Source organism: Heterodontus francisci, chromosome 27 (assembly GCF_036365525.1).
Source record: "Heterodontus francisci isolate sHetFra1 chromosome 27, sHetFra1.hap1, whole genome shotgun sequence".
Lineage (NCBI taxonomy): Eukaryota > Metazoa > Chordata > Chondrichthyes > Heterodontiformes > Heterodontidae > Heterodontus > Heterodontus francisci.
This window is the reverse complement of record NC_090397.1, coordinates 32,965,295-32,981,025: the sequence shown is the minus strand read 5'-3', so window position 1 is coordinate 32,981,025 and position 15,731 is coordinate 32,965,295. Positions and strand designations below refer to the sequence as shown.

Below are 15,731 nucleotides of genomic sequence, written 5' to 3'. Positions count from 1 at the left end.
TGCAATGTAGAATCTATCTGCCTCTGCAGCTTTGATCAGTGTTTTGTGTTTTCCTCATTATAGTTTGCTCGCATTGTCCCTCTGTCCTTATTTGCACTGTTATTGCAACTTGGTACACACAATCCTCAGGAGACCACACTTTTATGGAGCAGCTTCACAGTGCACATTTTTAGACCTAGATCTTGTCAGTTTAGCCAGTTTGCTAAAGTGTTTAACACGACATTGGTTTCAAAAAAAATGTTTTTAAATTCATACTTTTTCAGTAATACTCATGAAAAGATATAGCCATGACACATAGTCATAGAGCTACACAGCACAGAAACAGGCCCACAAGCACCTAACTGTTCTAATCCCATTTTCTAGCACTTGGCCCGTAGCCTTGTATGATATGGCATTTCAAATGCTCATCTAAATACTTCTTAAATGTTGTGAGGGTTCCCGCCTCTACCACCCCTTCAGGCAGTGTGTTCCAGATTCCAACCACCCTCTGGGTGAAAAATTCTTTCCTCAAATCCCCTCTAAACCTCCTGCCCCTTACCTTAAAATCTATGCCCCCTGGTTATTGACCCCTCCGCTAAGGGAAAAGGTTTCTTATCTACCCTATCTATGCCCCTCATAATTTTGTATACCTCAATCATGTCTCCCCTCAGCCTTCTCTGCTCTAAGGAAATCAACCCTAGCCTATTCAGTCTCTCTTCATAGCTGAAATGCTCCAGCCCAGGCAACATCCTGGTGAATCTCCTCTGCACCCTCCCCAGTGCAATCACATCCTTCCTATAGTGTGGTGCCCAGAACTGTACACAGTACTCCAGCTGTGGCCTAATTAGCGTTTTATACAGCTCCATCATAACCTCCCTGCTCTTATATTCTATGCCTCAGCTAATAAAGGCAAGTATCCCATATGCCTTCCTAACAACCTTATCTACCTGTGATGTATGGACAAGTACACCAAGGTCCCTCTGCCCCTCTGTACTTCCTAGGGTCCTACCACCCATCTCTCTCATCTAGTGTCTTGTTCCCACTTTTTTTTCCTGTTCTCTAATTATTCAAGTTGAAAGGTAAATAAATATTTTTATCTTATTAATTTTATTTTATTTCTCTTTGTAGGGTTCACTGCCAGCTGTTGAGGCTTTTTGTAAGAGGAATAGAAGAGCTTTCTATGCAGAAGGACATTAGCAATTCGTTTGTCGTTTAAGCAGATTTCAGACTAAGAACTCTACAAACCATTTATATCAAAGTTTAAAATTGAGTATTTAAGTTTTGAAACTTACTGTGTAATCTTGTGTTTCTAAATTAATTTACTGGTGGTAGCCAGTAATATTTATTACACAAAGTGTAAGCATTGGAAGAAACGGAAAAAAACAAATTTAATTTGTAGTTTCAAGATTTCAACTTGTCAATTTTTAATTTAAGTTGCATTTCAAGTGGATACTTTAAGTTTAAGGTACAGTGTTTCAGGTTTAGCAAGACAGGTGAACAATACCATTGCTCTGTTGCAAGAAGCCGTGGTTTGGAAATTGGCAGAATAATTTTTTTTAAATTAAAATGCACACTTAGAAAGTGGAACTGTGTTTAAAAGCAAGCCACTTATAATCTGCCTCATTTTAAATTGGAGCATTTGTCAGTACTCATTTACTGACTGCTACTTAAAACTAGACTACAGATTTCATGATTATCTGTTTTTCTGGCCCGGGCTCCAGAATGCTTTTGTAACTAAATTCTTTGAACTGAAAATTGATTTTCTTTTTCAATTTCTTTTACTGCACCTTGCAACTTATCAATGCAATCTGATTGTACTTTCTAAGCAATGATAAAAAGAAGCTATAGTTTGAGAAGTCTTTATTTTAGTAACTATTAGAGAAAAATATATAAATGCTGAATTGTTAAATATTTGAGTTTGTACATAAATAGAAATATATTTATTGTTGTAGTACATGACGAAGCTAGCCTTTACTTAGCTTAGTATGTGTTCACTATGTGAATAGTATGTAGCTAGTAGTGTTATTGCACTAATAGATTATAGCTAACTGATGAACTACAGAAAGCAGTACTCATCATTCTGCTTCTGTATTTTACATTCCTCTTGTAAGAATGTTCAGTACCTTTTGTATAGCAGCACAGAGCTGCTTCCTGCAGTGACTCTGTAGATCTTTGTTTCGCAAACCAAGTATTAATGTTTTGTTTTATTAGACTTCTGTGCATTTCAAAAATATGTGTCACGGTTGTTTGTGATCTGTGTTTGTGAATATGTTGTTACCTGTATTTTCTTTAGCTATACACAACTTAAAAAGATGCTAATGTAAATAGCTTGAATGGATATCATCCACACTGCCTTTGTAGAGTGTGCTTTGTTTTCAATGCTTGACCCACATAGCATTCCCTGGTTTGTTGGTGCAAACTGCTCAGAATGTTTCATGTTCAGGGACAGAGAAGCCTTTGTTTCCTGGTAATTAATTCAGCAGGCCATTTTCTGATGACTGATTTAGCTTGTAGACCAAATCACTTTTGTAGGGAAAAAACTATTAAAATTGATTGTAAGTGAGTGATTGGTGAGTCAAAATGCCCTAAATGGAAAAAACTAAAGTAAAACCAATAGTCAGATTGATTGATTGTATTTGCATTACTCTTTGCTTCCACCTCTCTTTCCTGCCACCCAATACCACCCCTGCCCCCCCAACCACCTTACCCTGGTCGTTCATCTTGCAAATTTTGGAACCTACTGTATGCAAATTAGCTATGATGTTTACCCAATATTTCAAAAATAATTAGTTCTTGAGAAGGGAAATGAATGAATGTAATGACATCATTACTGCACCTTAAAAAAACTAAGGAACAAAGGACCACATGGTTTGCTTAAACAAAGAGCACTGTAAATTGTTCTTCAGATTCCAAGCTTTAGAACCCTTTTTTTCACAATTTGAACTAAGAGTACCCAGGATCATTCCAAGCTTAAACTGGTCATTTCCAAATTCCAATTTCTATACTTTGATTTTTTTTTTAAATTTTCCATTTACTTTCTGAGAATTGTGTTCAAAGTGATTGTGGCCAGCAACCCTGCCCAAGATTAAGGAATTTCAAACATTTACCTTGTTTCAAATTAAACTTTAATTTAGCTCACAACTCTCATGAGTTTAAACTCGGTGTTGAAACTAGTATTGCAAAAATCACAATTTAGGGAAAAACATTAAATCTAGAGACATGCAACAAGAAAAATCCACACAAATCCTTTATCAGACATACACACTCATTCACTCATGGAAGCTTCCATAAAACATAGTGAGAAGTGGAAGATCTTGCAGCTAACAGTGTGATTTACTTGCTCAGTTAGATTGGCAATTGCATAACTGGTGCAAGATTGAACCATGCGGCTTCAAAACATTTCAGTTTGTTGAGCTGTCTTTACACAATTTAGGTATAAGAGAGCTGGATTTTATTGTACTATCTTGCCTCAAATGAGGCATGAAAAGTCAGGATAATTGATCCGTGAGGTCTACTGCTACCATCTCCCTGCCCTGTCCTTAGTTTTTCTTCTCCTGTCGGGCTTGCAACTGTCTTTTTTTTTGTGCTTGGGGGATGTGGGCATTGCTGGCTAGGCCAGGATTTATTACCCATCCCTAATTGCTTTTGAGAAGGTGGTGGTGAGCTACTGCCTTGAACCTTTGCAGTCCTTGGGGTGTAGGTACACCAGTAGTGCTGTTTAGGAAGGGAGTTCCAGGATTTTGACCCAGCGACAGTGAAGGAACAGCGATATAGTTCCAAGTCAGGATGGTGAGTGGCTTGGAGGGAACTCGTGGCTGGTGGTGATCGCGTGCGTCTGCTCCCCTTGTCCATCTAGGTGGTAGATGTCGCGGGTTTGGAAGGTACTGTCTAAGGAGCCTTGGTGAGTTGCTGCAGTGCATCTTGTAGATGGTACGCATTTCTGCCACTGTGCGTCGGTGGTGGAGGGAGTGAATGTTTGTGGATGGGGTGCCAATCAAGCGGGTTGCTTTGTCCTGGATGGTGTCAAGCTGCTTGTGTTGTTTGGGATGCACCTATCCAGGCAAGTGGAGAGTATTCCATCACACTCCTGATTTGTGCCTTGTAGATGATGGACAGGCATTGGGGAGACAGGAGATGAGTTACTCGCTGCAGAATTCCTGTTTACCTACTCTTACAGCCACAGCATTTATGTGGCTACTCCAGTTCAGTTTCTGGTCAATGGTGACCCCCAGAATGTTGATTAGTGGGGGATTCAGTGATGGTAATGCCATTGAAGGTCAAGGAGAGATGGTTAGATTCTCTTGTTTGAGGTGGTCATTGCCCGGCACTTGTGTGGCACGAATGTTATTTGCTACTTATCAGCCCAAGCCTGGATGTTGTACAGGTCTTGTTGCATATGGATAGGGGCTGCTTCAGTATCTGAGGAGTCATGAATGGTGCTAAACGTTGTGCAATCATCAGCAAATATCCCCACTTCTGACCTTATGATGGAGGGAAGGTCATTGATGAAGCAGCTGAAGGAAGTTGGGCTTAGGACACTACCCTGAGGAACTCCTGCAATGATGTCCTGGGACTGAGACGATTGATCTCCAACAACCACTACCATCTTCCTTTGTGCAAAGTATGACTCCACCCAATGGAGAGTTATCCCCCGATTACCATTGACCTCAGTTTTGCTAGGGCTCCTTGATGCCATACTCAGTCAAATGCTGCCTTGATGTCAAGGGCAGTCACTCTTACCTCACCTCTGGAGTTCAGCTGTTTTGTCCATGTTTGGACCAAGGCTATAATGAGGTCAAGAGCTGAGTGACCCTGGCGGAACACAAACTGAGCATTAATGAGCAGATTATTGCTAAGCAAGTGCCGCTTCATAGCACTATTGACGACCCCTTCCATCACTTTGCTAATGATCAGGAGTAGACTGTTAAGATGGTAATTGGCTGGGTTGGATTTGTCCTGCTTTTTGTGCACAGGACATACTAGGCAATTTTCCACATTGCTGGGTAGATGCCAATGTTGTAGCTGTGCTGGCACAGCTTAGCTAGGGGCATGGTTGGTTCTGGAGCACAAGTCCTCAGTACTATTGCCGGAATGTTGTCAGGGCTCTTGTATCCAGTGCCTTCAGCCATTTCTTGATATCAGGTGGAGTGAATCGGATTGGCTGGATGCTGGGAACCACACGAGGAGGCTGAGATGGATCATCCACTCGGCAGTTCTGGCTGATGATGGATGCAAATTCTTCAGCCTTGTCTTTTGCACTGATGTGCTGGGCTCCTCCATTGTTGAGGATGGGGGATATTTGTGGAGCCTCCTCCTCCTGTCAGTTGTTTAATTGTCCACCACCATTCATGATGGTGAATGGATGATCCCACCACAGCAGAATTAAAAAGCTGGTCTAATGATGAGTATGAAACCATTGTCAATTGTTGTGAACCAGTTGGGTTTTTACTAATGTCCTTTAGGGAAGGAAATCCTTACCTGGTCTGGCCTACATGTGACTTCAGACCCACAGCAATGTGGTTGACTCTTAGAATGCTGTCTGAAATAGCCTAGCAAGCCACTCAGTTCAAGGGCAATTCGGGATGGGCAATAAATGCTGGCCTAGCCAGAGATGCCCACATCCCACAAACGAATTTTTTAAAAATGACTGGATGTGTGGCAGGACTGCAGCAGAGCTTCGATCTGATCTGTTGGTTGTGGGATCATTTAGCCCTGTCCGTTGCATGTTACTTCCAGTGTTTGGCATGCAAGTAGTGCTGTGTTGTAGCTTCATCCAGTTGAGACCTAATATTTAGGTATACCTGGTGTGGTTCCTGGCATGCCCTCCTGCACTCTTCATTGACATCTGCTACCTGCAAATGCCAGCAGGAGGCAGGTCCTGGATTTGTGGCCCATTTGCCTTCAGTTTGCTTTTACTGCCACTCGCTGGGTCCACCAGGAGAAACCTGGTAGTGGTCTCTGGGATATGGATGACTCGAGATTGCTGGGTGGAGGGAGAGGGCCTAGTAGCTGCCTCTGCTCCCTTGATTTTACCCAGATCTTTCACCTGTTGAAGGCCCTTGGTCTTGGCTGAAGTATTGACAACAAATTGAATGCTAATCATTTGGCTTATTTTGTCCCTTTTTAAATGTTCCCCACTTCTTCTGGTACTGCAGCAGCAACCCTGCTGCACCACTGACTGAATTCTCTGCTTTTGCAGTATACAGCTCCTGCCTGCTGGCAGAGATCGAACCTAGAGCCTGTCCTGTATACAAGGAATGAATGGGTTGGGGTTGAGCATCATGAGTGAAGCCCAACTCCCACCCTTCTGGAGCAGGAGTTGGAGAATTCGAGCCAAATTCTCAGTAAAAAGAGTTAAATTTTCACGTTGATTTTATTGCAAAAGTATAAGGAATTGCAATTTTCATCATTTTGTTATATTTAAATTATTTTACAAATATATTAGATGCCTAATAAATACATAACCAATTAGTCAAGAAATCAATGGATCAGGGTGTTCAGTTGAATTAGGGTTTGCACAAACTCCAGTTAAAATATGTTTGTATCATAACCCTTTTAATTATTTATTCAGCAACTGAATTCAAACAAAATGCAGCAAAAACTGCAGAAGAACATGTTTATCAGTTAACCTTCCAAAATTCTTGCTACTAAATTGTTCAACAAATTTCATGTGTAGTTTCTCTTTCATTAAGCATATTTATTGTTGAAAGCGTGTCCCATTTGTCTTAAGACAAAGAACTGTACTAGTTGCTATTAGTTCATTAGTCCAGTTTTTCATCTGAACACTGAAATCAGATCAGTAGCTCAAAAACAAACTTCAAGCATTTCCTTTAAGGCACTAGAACTATTTTTGTTCACCCATTAAAATTTGATTTCTAATGTTCAGTTAGCTTTCACAATTTTTTTAACCAAACTTGATTTTTCTCTTTGCAAATACTGAATTAATTCAGCAAAATGATTTTATTATGAACAGCATGTTTGTATGAAATGCTAAGTTTGCACAATACTAAAAATGCTTAACTAGGTAGCAAAAAACTGAGAGAAAACTTACTTTATAACAAATAAATATTTGAAATTGGCCCTTTGCTTACGTTAACAGAAAAATTGTGCAACTAAACTCTTCCTACTCCTTCCCAAGCTCTTCACCCTCCAGGATGACAGGTCTCCTTCCCTAAAGGACATTAGTGAACCAGTTGGGTTCTTAAGACAATCCAACAATTTCATGGTCACTTGCATGACCTGTGCTTTCAATGACTTTTTTCAAAATATTCCACAACTTTTATTAACTAGGGTGTTTTGTAATTAATTTCTAAAGTATGTGATGGATATATTCTGTAATATACTATCTATTTAATCTGATTTTGTTATGCTTGCTAAAATAATAAAGACCCGAAATTGTCTATGATTTGCCTTATGATAGAAACAGAAATTCAGTGTCAATATAATTGAAATCCAATTTTGAAAGTACAGGTTCTTTACTGTTGGTGAGAAATCCCTGTGGTGCATTTCAAAGATGTGGATAGTTGCCATCTCTGAATTTAGCCTGCTTTTTGATTAATCTCTTGATTTTACAGACTAGGACATCAGTCTCCATATTTGGTACCTTCCAATAGCCTTAATCATCACCATACTTCACCTGCATTAGCTTCTCTGCAGCATGGCTATGATGAATGGCAGTAGTCACTGCAGTGCAGTCTCCTGGCTCTTTTGAGAGATGGTGATTGTTGTTGTCTGTTAGGCCTTTGTTAATGCAGCAAGTTGATTAATTGTACTTTTACAACCAACCCAAAGGAATGGGAAACACTTCTTATCAAAAGTTCTGTTAAATCTTAGCTTGAATCCAGTAAGTGATATTGAAAACAGGTCTTTTACTGAATTGAGCTGAGCATCACCTGGGAGAGAAAAATTAAATATCTGATAAAGAATATTGGGACAATGGAACCTGAATCTCAATGGTGCAAAAAAGATTTAATTCTAGAACTGGCATATTCGGGTTTAAGGCAACTGATTTTGTTTGCATATTCCCAGGGTGGAAGAGTCAGTTACTAGGGGACATAGGTTTAAGGTGCGAGGGGCAAAGTTTAGAGGGGATGTGCGAGGCAAGTTTTTTTACACAGAGGGTGGTGAGTGCCTGGAACTTGCTGCCAGGGGAGGTGGTGGAAGCAGATACAATAGCGACGTTTAAGAGACAGCTTGACAAATATATGAATAGGAAGGGAATAGAGGGATATGGGCCCCGGAAGTGCAGAAGGTGTTAGTTTCGGCAGGTATCAAGATCGGCGCAGGCTTGGAGGGCCGAATGGCCTGTTCCTGTGCTGTACTGTTCTTTGTTCTTCGTTCAAGCTGGGAGTGTGTTTGGTTGAAAGTAAGGCTGTTAAAATTACTCCTGGTCAATGTTAGTATTGTCTCCTTACTACTGCTGTGCTTTTTTTATGCTGAGGGAGTAAGTAACATGATGCTTATAGTTTTAGGTGCAAATAAATGCATTCCAACTTCTGGCTCCACTGACTATTTCAGGTTCAGAAACTCAACTTGAGTGCCACATGCAAAGTGTGTTTGCATTCTTATGTGCAAGATGTATACAAGACACGGGTATTGAGAAAATTATCTTTGGGGATCATTCTTTCCTGTCATGTTGATACTACATTTAAGGATTCCCAACCCATAAACAGATAAAACTCATATGCGTTACATAATTTTTTTAAAATATATAATGGCCAAAAAGATGTTCTACCTATTACCCAAATGAGTAATGTGATATATGAATTTCAATGTCAGTGTGATGCTAGGTATATAAGCCGTACATCCTAAAGCCTGGCGGAGTGGATCAAACAACATGCCCCTTCTGCACTCATAATGGGCAAGGTACAGGCCGTATCCAACCAGCCTGAGCTTGCAAAACTCAAAGCACAGTGTCTGACTTTAGATGTGATTCTGTGATGGGACAACATTTGCTAAATAATCCTCAGTGTGCTAAGAATTACACTGACAACCAATTTAAGAGTCAGGCTCCCAGTGTGGCGCATTTGCGTGTACTGGAAACTACATCTATTAATAGACAGGGCCCTGTTCTTTGTAGACAGAAAGACCACATACACACAGTGTGCCTGTGTTAGCTAAACAAGTGACAGTCATTCACTGGTTAAGGCATTGCCCTGAGAAGTGAACCAATCAGAGTCAAGCTGCCTGGTTTAAATTTCAAACAAAGCTGGCAGTTAACTATGAAGTCACCATAAACTGAAGCATTCCCCTTGGTAACGCCTCCACCAATTAGCACTCTGTTCTCGTACAATATAAATTTGTTGCTTTCCCTTACATTGGTATTCTTGCGAATTATCTTTTAGTTTCAAAATATAATTCACCCACCAAATTTCTTTTATAAGAAATTCTTGTGTTGCTTATTAAACAAGACTTAGTCAGTAAGATGCAAAGCTTTAATACAGTTTGAAATATGACAGTAAATGTATATATATATATGTTCCCTTCTAACTACCCACCGAATGTGCGCGCGCACACACACCCAGTTAAAGGAAAAATAAAGATGCTTTGGCTAAAGTCCTTGTTAATTCTTGAAAAGGATATGATGTGTGCCAGATGGCATACAGTCTGGTGTCCGAGCATACGTAGACAGGTCAATGGGATCTTTCCACAAGCAGTTCGTTTGGGAGCTGTCTAGAGGAAGTCTTCCAGAAGCTTCTCAGGAGAAATGCTGTTTCAGTTTCTCAATGTCTTACACTTGATTCTCAGGGTTTCTCAAAGAGGTGGTAAAAGATGAGCTAGTCTTTTAGCAGGCTGACACCTCCCCACCAACTGACTCAAAACAGTATTCAAAATAAAATGAAACAAACTCTTGACCACCATAAATCCGGACATGTCACTTTTCTGAAAGCAACTCCCATACGCAGACGGCACCTGCTGTTTACTTAGCTGGAGACATGTGACTTCCAGTAAATGTTTTTAAACAAAGTCCTTCCAGTGACACTTTTTTTAAATCCAGCATCGATGGAATCACTTCAGTCCTCCAAAGGAATCCATCTCTACAATCTTCAACCACGAATCCTCAAAAAAAAAATAGAAGCACTTTCATAACAAGGTATTAAATAAGAACAGAAAATGCTGGAAGTACTCAGCAGCCAGCATTTGTGGAGAGAGAAAAGTTAATATTTCAGACCTTTTAGAACTGGAAAAGGTTAGAAATGTAACAGTTTAAACCAAGTGCAGAGGCATGGAAAGGGGTTTTTTTTTAATTTCAGTGTTGCTTGGCAGTTGAGCAGATTTGATTATACTGAAGAAAGAATAAGAAACTGACAATAGCTATATACACAGTAATTGGATTAAAAGGCTAATGGGTACAGTAGTATAAGTAGTTATAATGCTGGACTAGTAATCTAGGGCTAATAACCCAGAGCACAGGAGTTCAATTGGCTCTGAGAATTTGAAAATAAAAGATGGCATGAGTAAAAGCGACCATGAAGCTTTTGAATTGACATTAAAAACCCAACTCATTCACTAATGTTCTTTTTAATGGAAGGAAACCTGTCATCGTTACTCAGTCTGGCCTACAGTCCCACACCAATGTGGTTGACCCTTAACTGCTCTTTGAACATACCTAACGAGTTACTCAGTTAAATGCAGTGCAATAAATACTGGTCTAACCAGGGGCATCTGCATCCAAGAATGAATTCTTAAGAACTGAATTTTTTATTACTTTTTTTTTAAAAAAAAGCTTAAAGCTGATGGCTATTTAAAAGGTTAACATTCAGAAAATGATCTGAAATATTTATCATGCAAAACCACTCCGACCCCTTTCAAATTTGGGATGGGCTTCTTTGGATTGTAATGTTGCTTAGGGCAATAGAAGCTAACACTCTCGTGGCAAATAAAAGCATTTGTAGCAGCCTTTTTTAAATTATTCTTGGCATATGGGTGACACTGATAAGGTTGTATTGCACATCACTAGTTTGTTTGAGAAGGTGATAGTGGGCCACATAAAGTGCCGAATGTCTTGTGCTGATGGTGCTCTCAATAATGTTGGTTGGAAATTGCAGCAATTTTGACCCAGTTACAATTAAGTATGTTCAAGAAAGGGTGATCTATGATTTGGAGAGAAACTTGGAGTTTATGGTGTTCCCTACTGTTCTGTTGTATGGTAGAGGTCATGGCTCTGGGAGATGTTATCCAAATAGGCTTAGCACATTTAAGTTCCTGCAGCATATGCTACCTACAGGATGCACAGTACACCAGTGGTGGAAGGTATGAATATGCACTGAGTGCTGCTTGAGTGCACAGAGTGTGAAGAAGGGAGTTTGATAAGTGATGGGATTTTAAGGGTTAATCTCTCTCAAAAGTCTAGTTTTTTGTTTACATTTGCAATTAATTGAAATTACTGTTTAAGTTAAGAGGCAAGTTAAGTTTCTTCCAGTTTTAAACAGGGATATACAAGCTCAATAGCTGCAGCTAGTTAATTTGGTAGCTAGTTTAAACTAGTTTCTGAGCTCAAGCAGAGCTCTAGCAAAGTTGATTCATCATTGTTTTTCAGAGAGTATGAATTTAGGGGTCTCAGTGGTGGACAGAGTGGGAAGCAGGGAGTTTGGTGAGTGAGTGAGTTTGGTGAAGAGGGACTATAAATTAAGAAAAATAAATGTAATTTAATTAACACAAGGCAGGTGATGAGTCACAGCTGCAGTATATGAGAGCTCCTGGATGCCACTGCATTCCATGGCAACCATGTCTGTAGTAGCGTGGCTTGGGGAGCTTCTGCTCAGAATAAGTGAGCTCAAGGCCAAGCTGCAGATGTTGCATTGAGTTATACAGCACAGAAACAGGCCCTTCGGCCCACCATGATGATGCACCATTATGATGCATCAGGGAGGGGGAAAGTTACCTGGACACTTTGTTCCAGAAGGCAGTCACACTCCTTAGAATAGGGTCATCTGATTTGGTCAGGAACAGGAGGGTGTCACTGTGAGTCAGGCAGGTAAGGGGATCACAAAGGTGGGAGTGGAACAGCCTCAGCCCTTGTGATTGAGCAACGTTTGACGTTCTTGCAGATTGTATGAACAAGATCAAGGGTTGTAGTGTAGATGGGCAGACTGACCATGGCACCATGGTACTGAAAGCCATTCAAGTGGGAGGAGTTAAAAGGAATGTAGTGGTATAGGGAACTGTATAGTCAGGGGGATAGAAGCTGTTCACTGCAGCCAAGAGTGAGAGTTCAGAGTGCTGTGTTGTCTGCCCAGTGCCAGGGTTCAGGACAACTACTAAGGGCTGGAGAGAAACTTGCAGTGGGAGGGGGAGGAGCCACTGGTTATGGTCCACGTAGGTACCAACAACATAGATAAGACTAGGGAAAAGGTTCTACACAGGGAGTATGAGGAGCTAGGCACTAAATTAAAAAGCAGAACCCGCTCATTCCAGGTATTAGTCAAGTAATCCTTCTCTGAGCTGCTTCCAAAACATTTACATCCTTCCTTAAATAAGGCGACCAATACTGTACACAGTACTCCAGATGTGGTCTCACCAATGCCCTGTATAACTGAAGCATAACCTCCCTACTTTTGTATTTTTTTTTTATTCTTTCATGGGATGTGGGCGTCGCTGGCCAGGCCAGCATTTATTGCCCATCCCTAATTGCCCTTGAGAAGGTTGCGGTGAGCTGCCTTCTTGAACCGCTGCAGTCCCTGTGGGGTAGGTATTCCTACAGTGCTGTTAGGAAGGGAGTTCCAGGATTTTGACCCAGCAACAGTGAAGGAACGCCTATATAGTTCCAAGTCAGGATGGTGTGTGACTTGGAGGGGAACTTGCAGGTGGTGGTGTTCCCATGTATGTGCTGCCATCCTTCTAGTTGGTAGAGGTCGTGGGTTTGGAAGGTGCTGTCTAAGGAGCCTTGGTGCATTGCTGCAGTGCATCTTGTAGATGGTACACACTGCCGCCACTGTGCGTCGGTGGTGGAGGGAGTGAATGTTTGTAGATGGGGTGCCAATCAAGCAGGCTGCTTTGTCCTGGATGGTGTCGAGCTTCTTGAGTGTTGTTGGAGCTGCACCTATCCAGGCAAGTGGAGAGTATTCCATCACACTCCTGACCTGTGCCTTGTAGATGGTGGACAGGCTTCGGGGAGTCAGGTGGTGAGTTACTCATCTCAGGATTCCTAGTCTCTGACCTGCTCTTGTAGCCATGGTATTTATATGGCTACTCCAGTTCAGTTTCTGGTCAATGGATGTTGATAGTGGGGGATTCAGCGATGGTAATGCCGTTGAATGTCAAGGGGAGATGGTTAGATTCTCTCTTGTTGGAGATGGTCATTGCCTGGCACTTGTGTGGCGCGAATGTTACTTGCCACTTATCAGCCCAAGCCTGGATATTGTCCAGATCTTGCTGCATTTCGACACGGACTGCTTCAGTATCTGACGAGTCACGAATGGTGCTGAACATTGTGCAATCATCAGCGAACATCCCCACTTCTGACCTTATGATTGAAGGAAGGTCATTGATGAAGCAGCTGAAGAAGGTTGGGCCTAGGACACTACCCTGAGGAATTCCTGCAGTGATGTCCTGGAGCTCAGATGATTGACCTCCAACAACCACCACCACCTTCCTTTGTGCTAGGTATGACACCAGCCAGCGGAGGGTTTTCCCCCTGATTCCCATTGACCTAAGTTTTGCTCGGGCTCCTTGATGCCATACTTGGACAAATGCTGCCTTGATGTTGAGCGCAGTCACTCTCACCTCACCTCTTGAGTTCAGCTCTTTTGTCCATGTTTGAACCAAGGCTGTAATGAGGTCAGGAGCTGAGTAGCCCTGGCGGAACCCAAACTGAGCGTCACTGAGAAGGTTGTTGCTAAGCAAGTGCCGCTTAATGACACTGTTGATGACACCTTCCATCACTTTACTGATGGTTGAGAGTAGGCTAATTGGGCGGTAGTTGGCCGGGTTGGATTTGTCCTGCTTTTTGTGTACAGGACATACCTGGGCAATTTTCCACATTGCAGGGTAGATGCCAGTGTTGTAGCTGTACTGGAACAGCTTGGCTAGGGGCTCGGCAAGTTCTGGAAAACAGATCTTCAGTACTATTGCCGGAATATTGTCAGGGCCCAAAGCTTTTGTAGTATCCAGTGCCTTCAGTCGTTTCTTGATATCACGTGGAGTGAATCGAATTGGCTGAAGTCTGGCATCTGTGATGCTGGGGACTTCAGGAGGAGGCCAAGATGGATCATCAACTCGGCACTTCTGGCTGAAGATTGTTGCAAATGCTTCAGCCTTATCTTTCGCACTGATGTGCTGGGCTCCCCCATCATTGAGGATGGGGATATTTGTGGAGCCACCTCCTCCAGCTTGTTGTTTAATTGTCCACCACCATTCACGGCTGGATGTGGCAGGACTGCAGAGCTTAGATCTGATCCGTTGGTTATGGGATCGCTTAGCTCTGTCTTTCGCATGCTGCTTACGCAGTTTTGGCATGCAAGTAGTCCTGGGTTGTAACTTCAGCAGGTTGGCACCTCATTTTGAGGTATGCCTGGTGCTGCTCCTGGCATGCCCTCCTGCACTCTTCATTGAACCAGGGTTGGTCTCCTGGCTTGATGGTAATGGTAGAGTGGGGGAATATGCCGGGCCATGAGGTTACAGATTGTGGTTGAGTACAATTCTGCTGCTGCTGATGGCCCACAGCGCCTCATGGATGCCCAGTTTTGCATTGCTAGATCTGTTCAAAATCTATCCCATTCAGCACGGTGATAGTGCCACACAACACGATGGACGGTATCCTCAATGTGAAGGCGGGACTTCGTCTCCACAAGGACTGTGCGGTGGTCACTCCTACCAATACTATCATGGACAGATGCATCTGCGGCAGGCAGATTGGTGAGGACGAGGTCGAGTATGTTCTTCCCTTGTGTTGGTTCCCCCACCACCTGCCGCAGACCCAGTCTAGCAGCCATGTCCTTTAGGACTCGGCCAGTTCGGTCAGTAGTGGTGCTACCAAGCCACTCTTGGTGATGGACATTGAAGTCCCCCACCCAGAATACATTTTGTGTCCTTGCCACCCTCAGTGCTTCCTCCAAGTGGAGTACTGACTCATCAGCTGAGGGAGGGCGGTAGGTGGTAATCAGTAGGAGGTTACCTTGCCCATGTTTGACTTGATGCCATGAGACTTCCTGGGGTCCGGAGTCGATGTTGAGGACTCCCAGAGCAACTCCCTCCCTACTGTATACCACTGTGCCACTACCTCTGCTGGGTCTGTCCTGCCGGTGAGACAGACCGTACCCGGGGATGATGATGGCAGTGTCTGGGACATTGTCTGTAAGGTATGATTCCGTGAGTGTGACTATGTCAGGCTGTTGCTTGACTAGTTTGTGGGACAGCTCTCCTAACTTTGGCACAAGCCCCCAGATGTTAGTAAGGAGGACTTTGCAGGGTCGACAGGGCTGGGTTTGCCGTTGTCGTTTCCGGTGCCTAGATCAATGCCGGGTGGTCCGTCCGGTTTCATTCCTTTTTATAGACTTTGTAGCGGTTAGGTACAACTGAGCTAAGCCATTTCAGAGGGCATGTAAGAGTTAACCACATTGCTGTGGGTCTGGAGTCATATGTAGGCCAGACCAGGTAAGGACAGCAGATTTCCTTCCCTAAAGGACATTAGTGAACCAGATGGGTTTTCACAACAATCGACAATGGTTTCATGGCCATCATTAGACTAGTTTTAATTCCAGATTTATTAATTAAATTCAAATTCCACCTTCTGCTGTGGTGGGATTCGAACC

The 15,731-nt window shown here is 42.5% G+C and overlaps 1 protein-coding gene across 4 annotated transcripts in view; it reads left to right on the top strand.

Annotated features, from left to right (window-relative positions):
- The window catches only part of cerk (ceramide kinase), an 81,537-nt gene extending 74,158 nt beyond the window's left edge, over nucleotides 1-7,379 (top strand). For all 4 annotated transcript variants that reach the window (XM_068059133.1, XM_068059132.1, XM_068059131.1 and 1 more), the window contains one exon: nucleotides 1,108-7,379. In XM_068059133.1, coding sequence (XP_067915234.1) covers nucleotides 1,108-1,195 — 88 coding nt within the window. In that variant the 3' untranslated portion in view covers nucleotides 1,196-7,379. The remainder of the gene's footprint in view (nucleotides 1-1,107) is intronic.
- The last annotated feature ends 8,352 nt before the right edge of the window (nucleotides 7,380-15,731 follow it).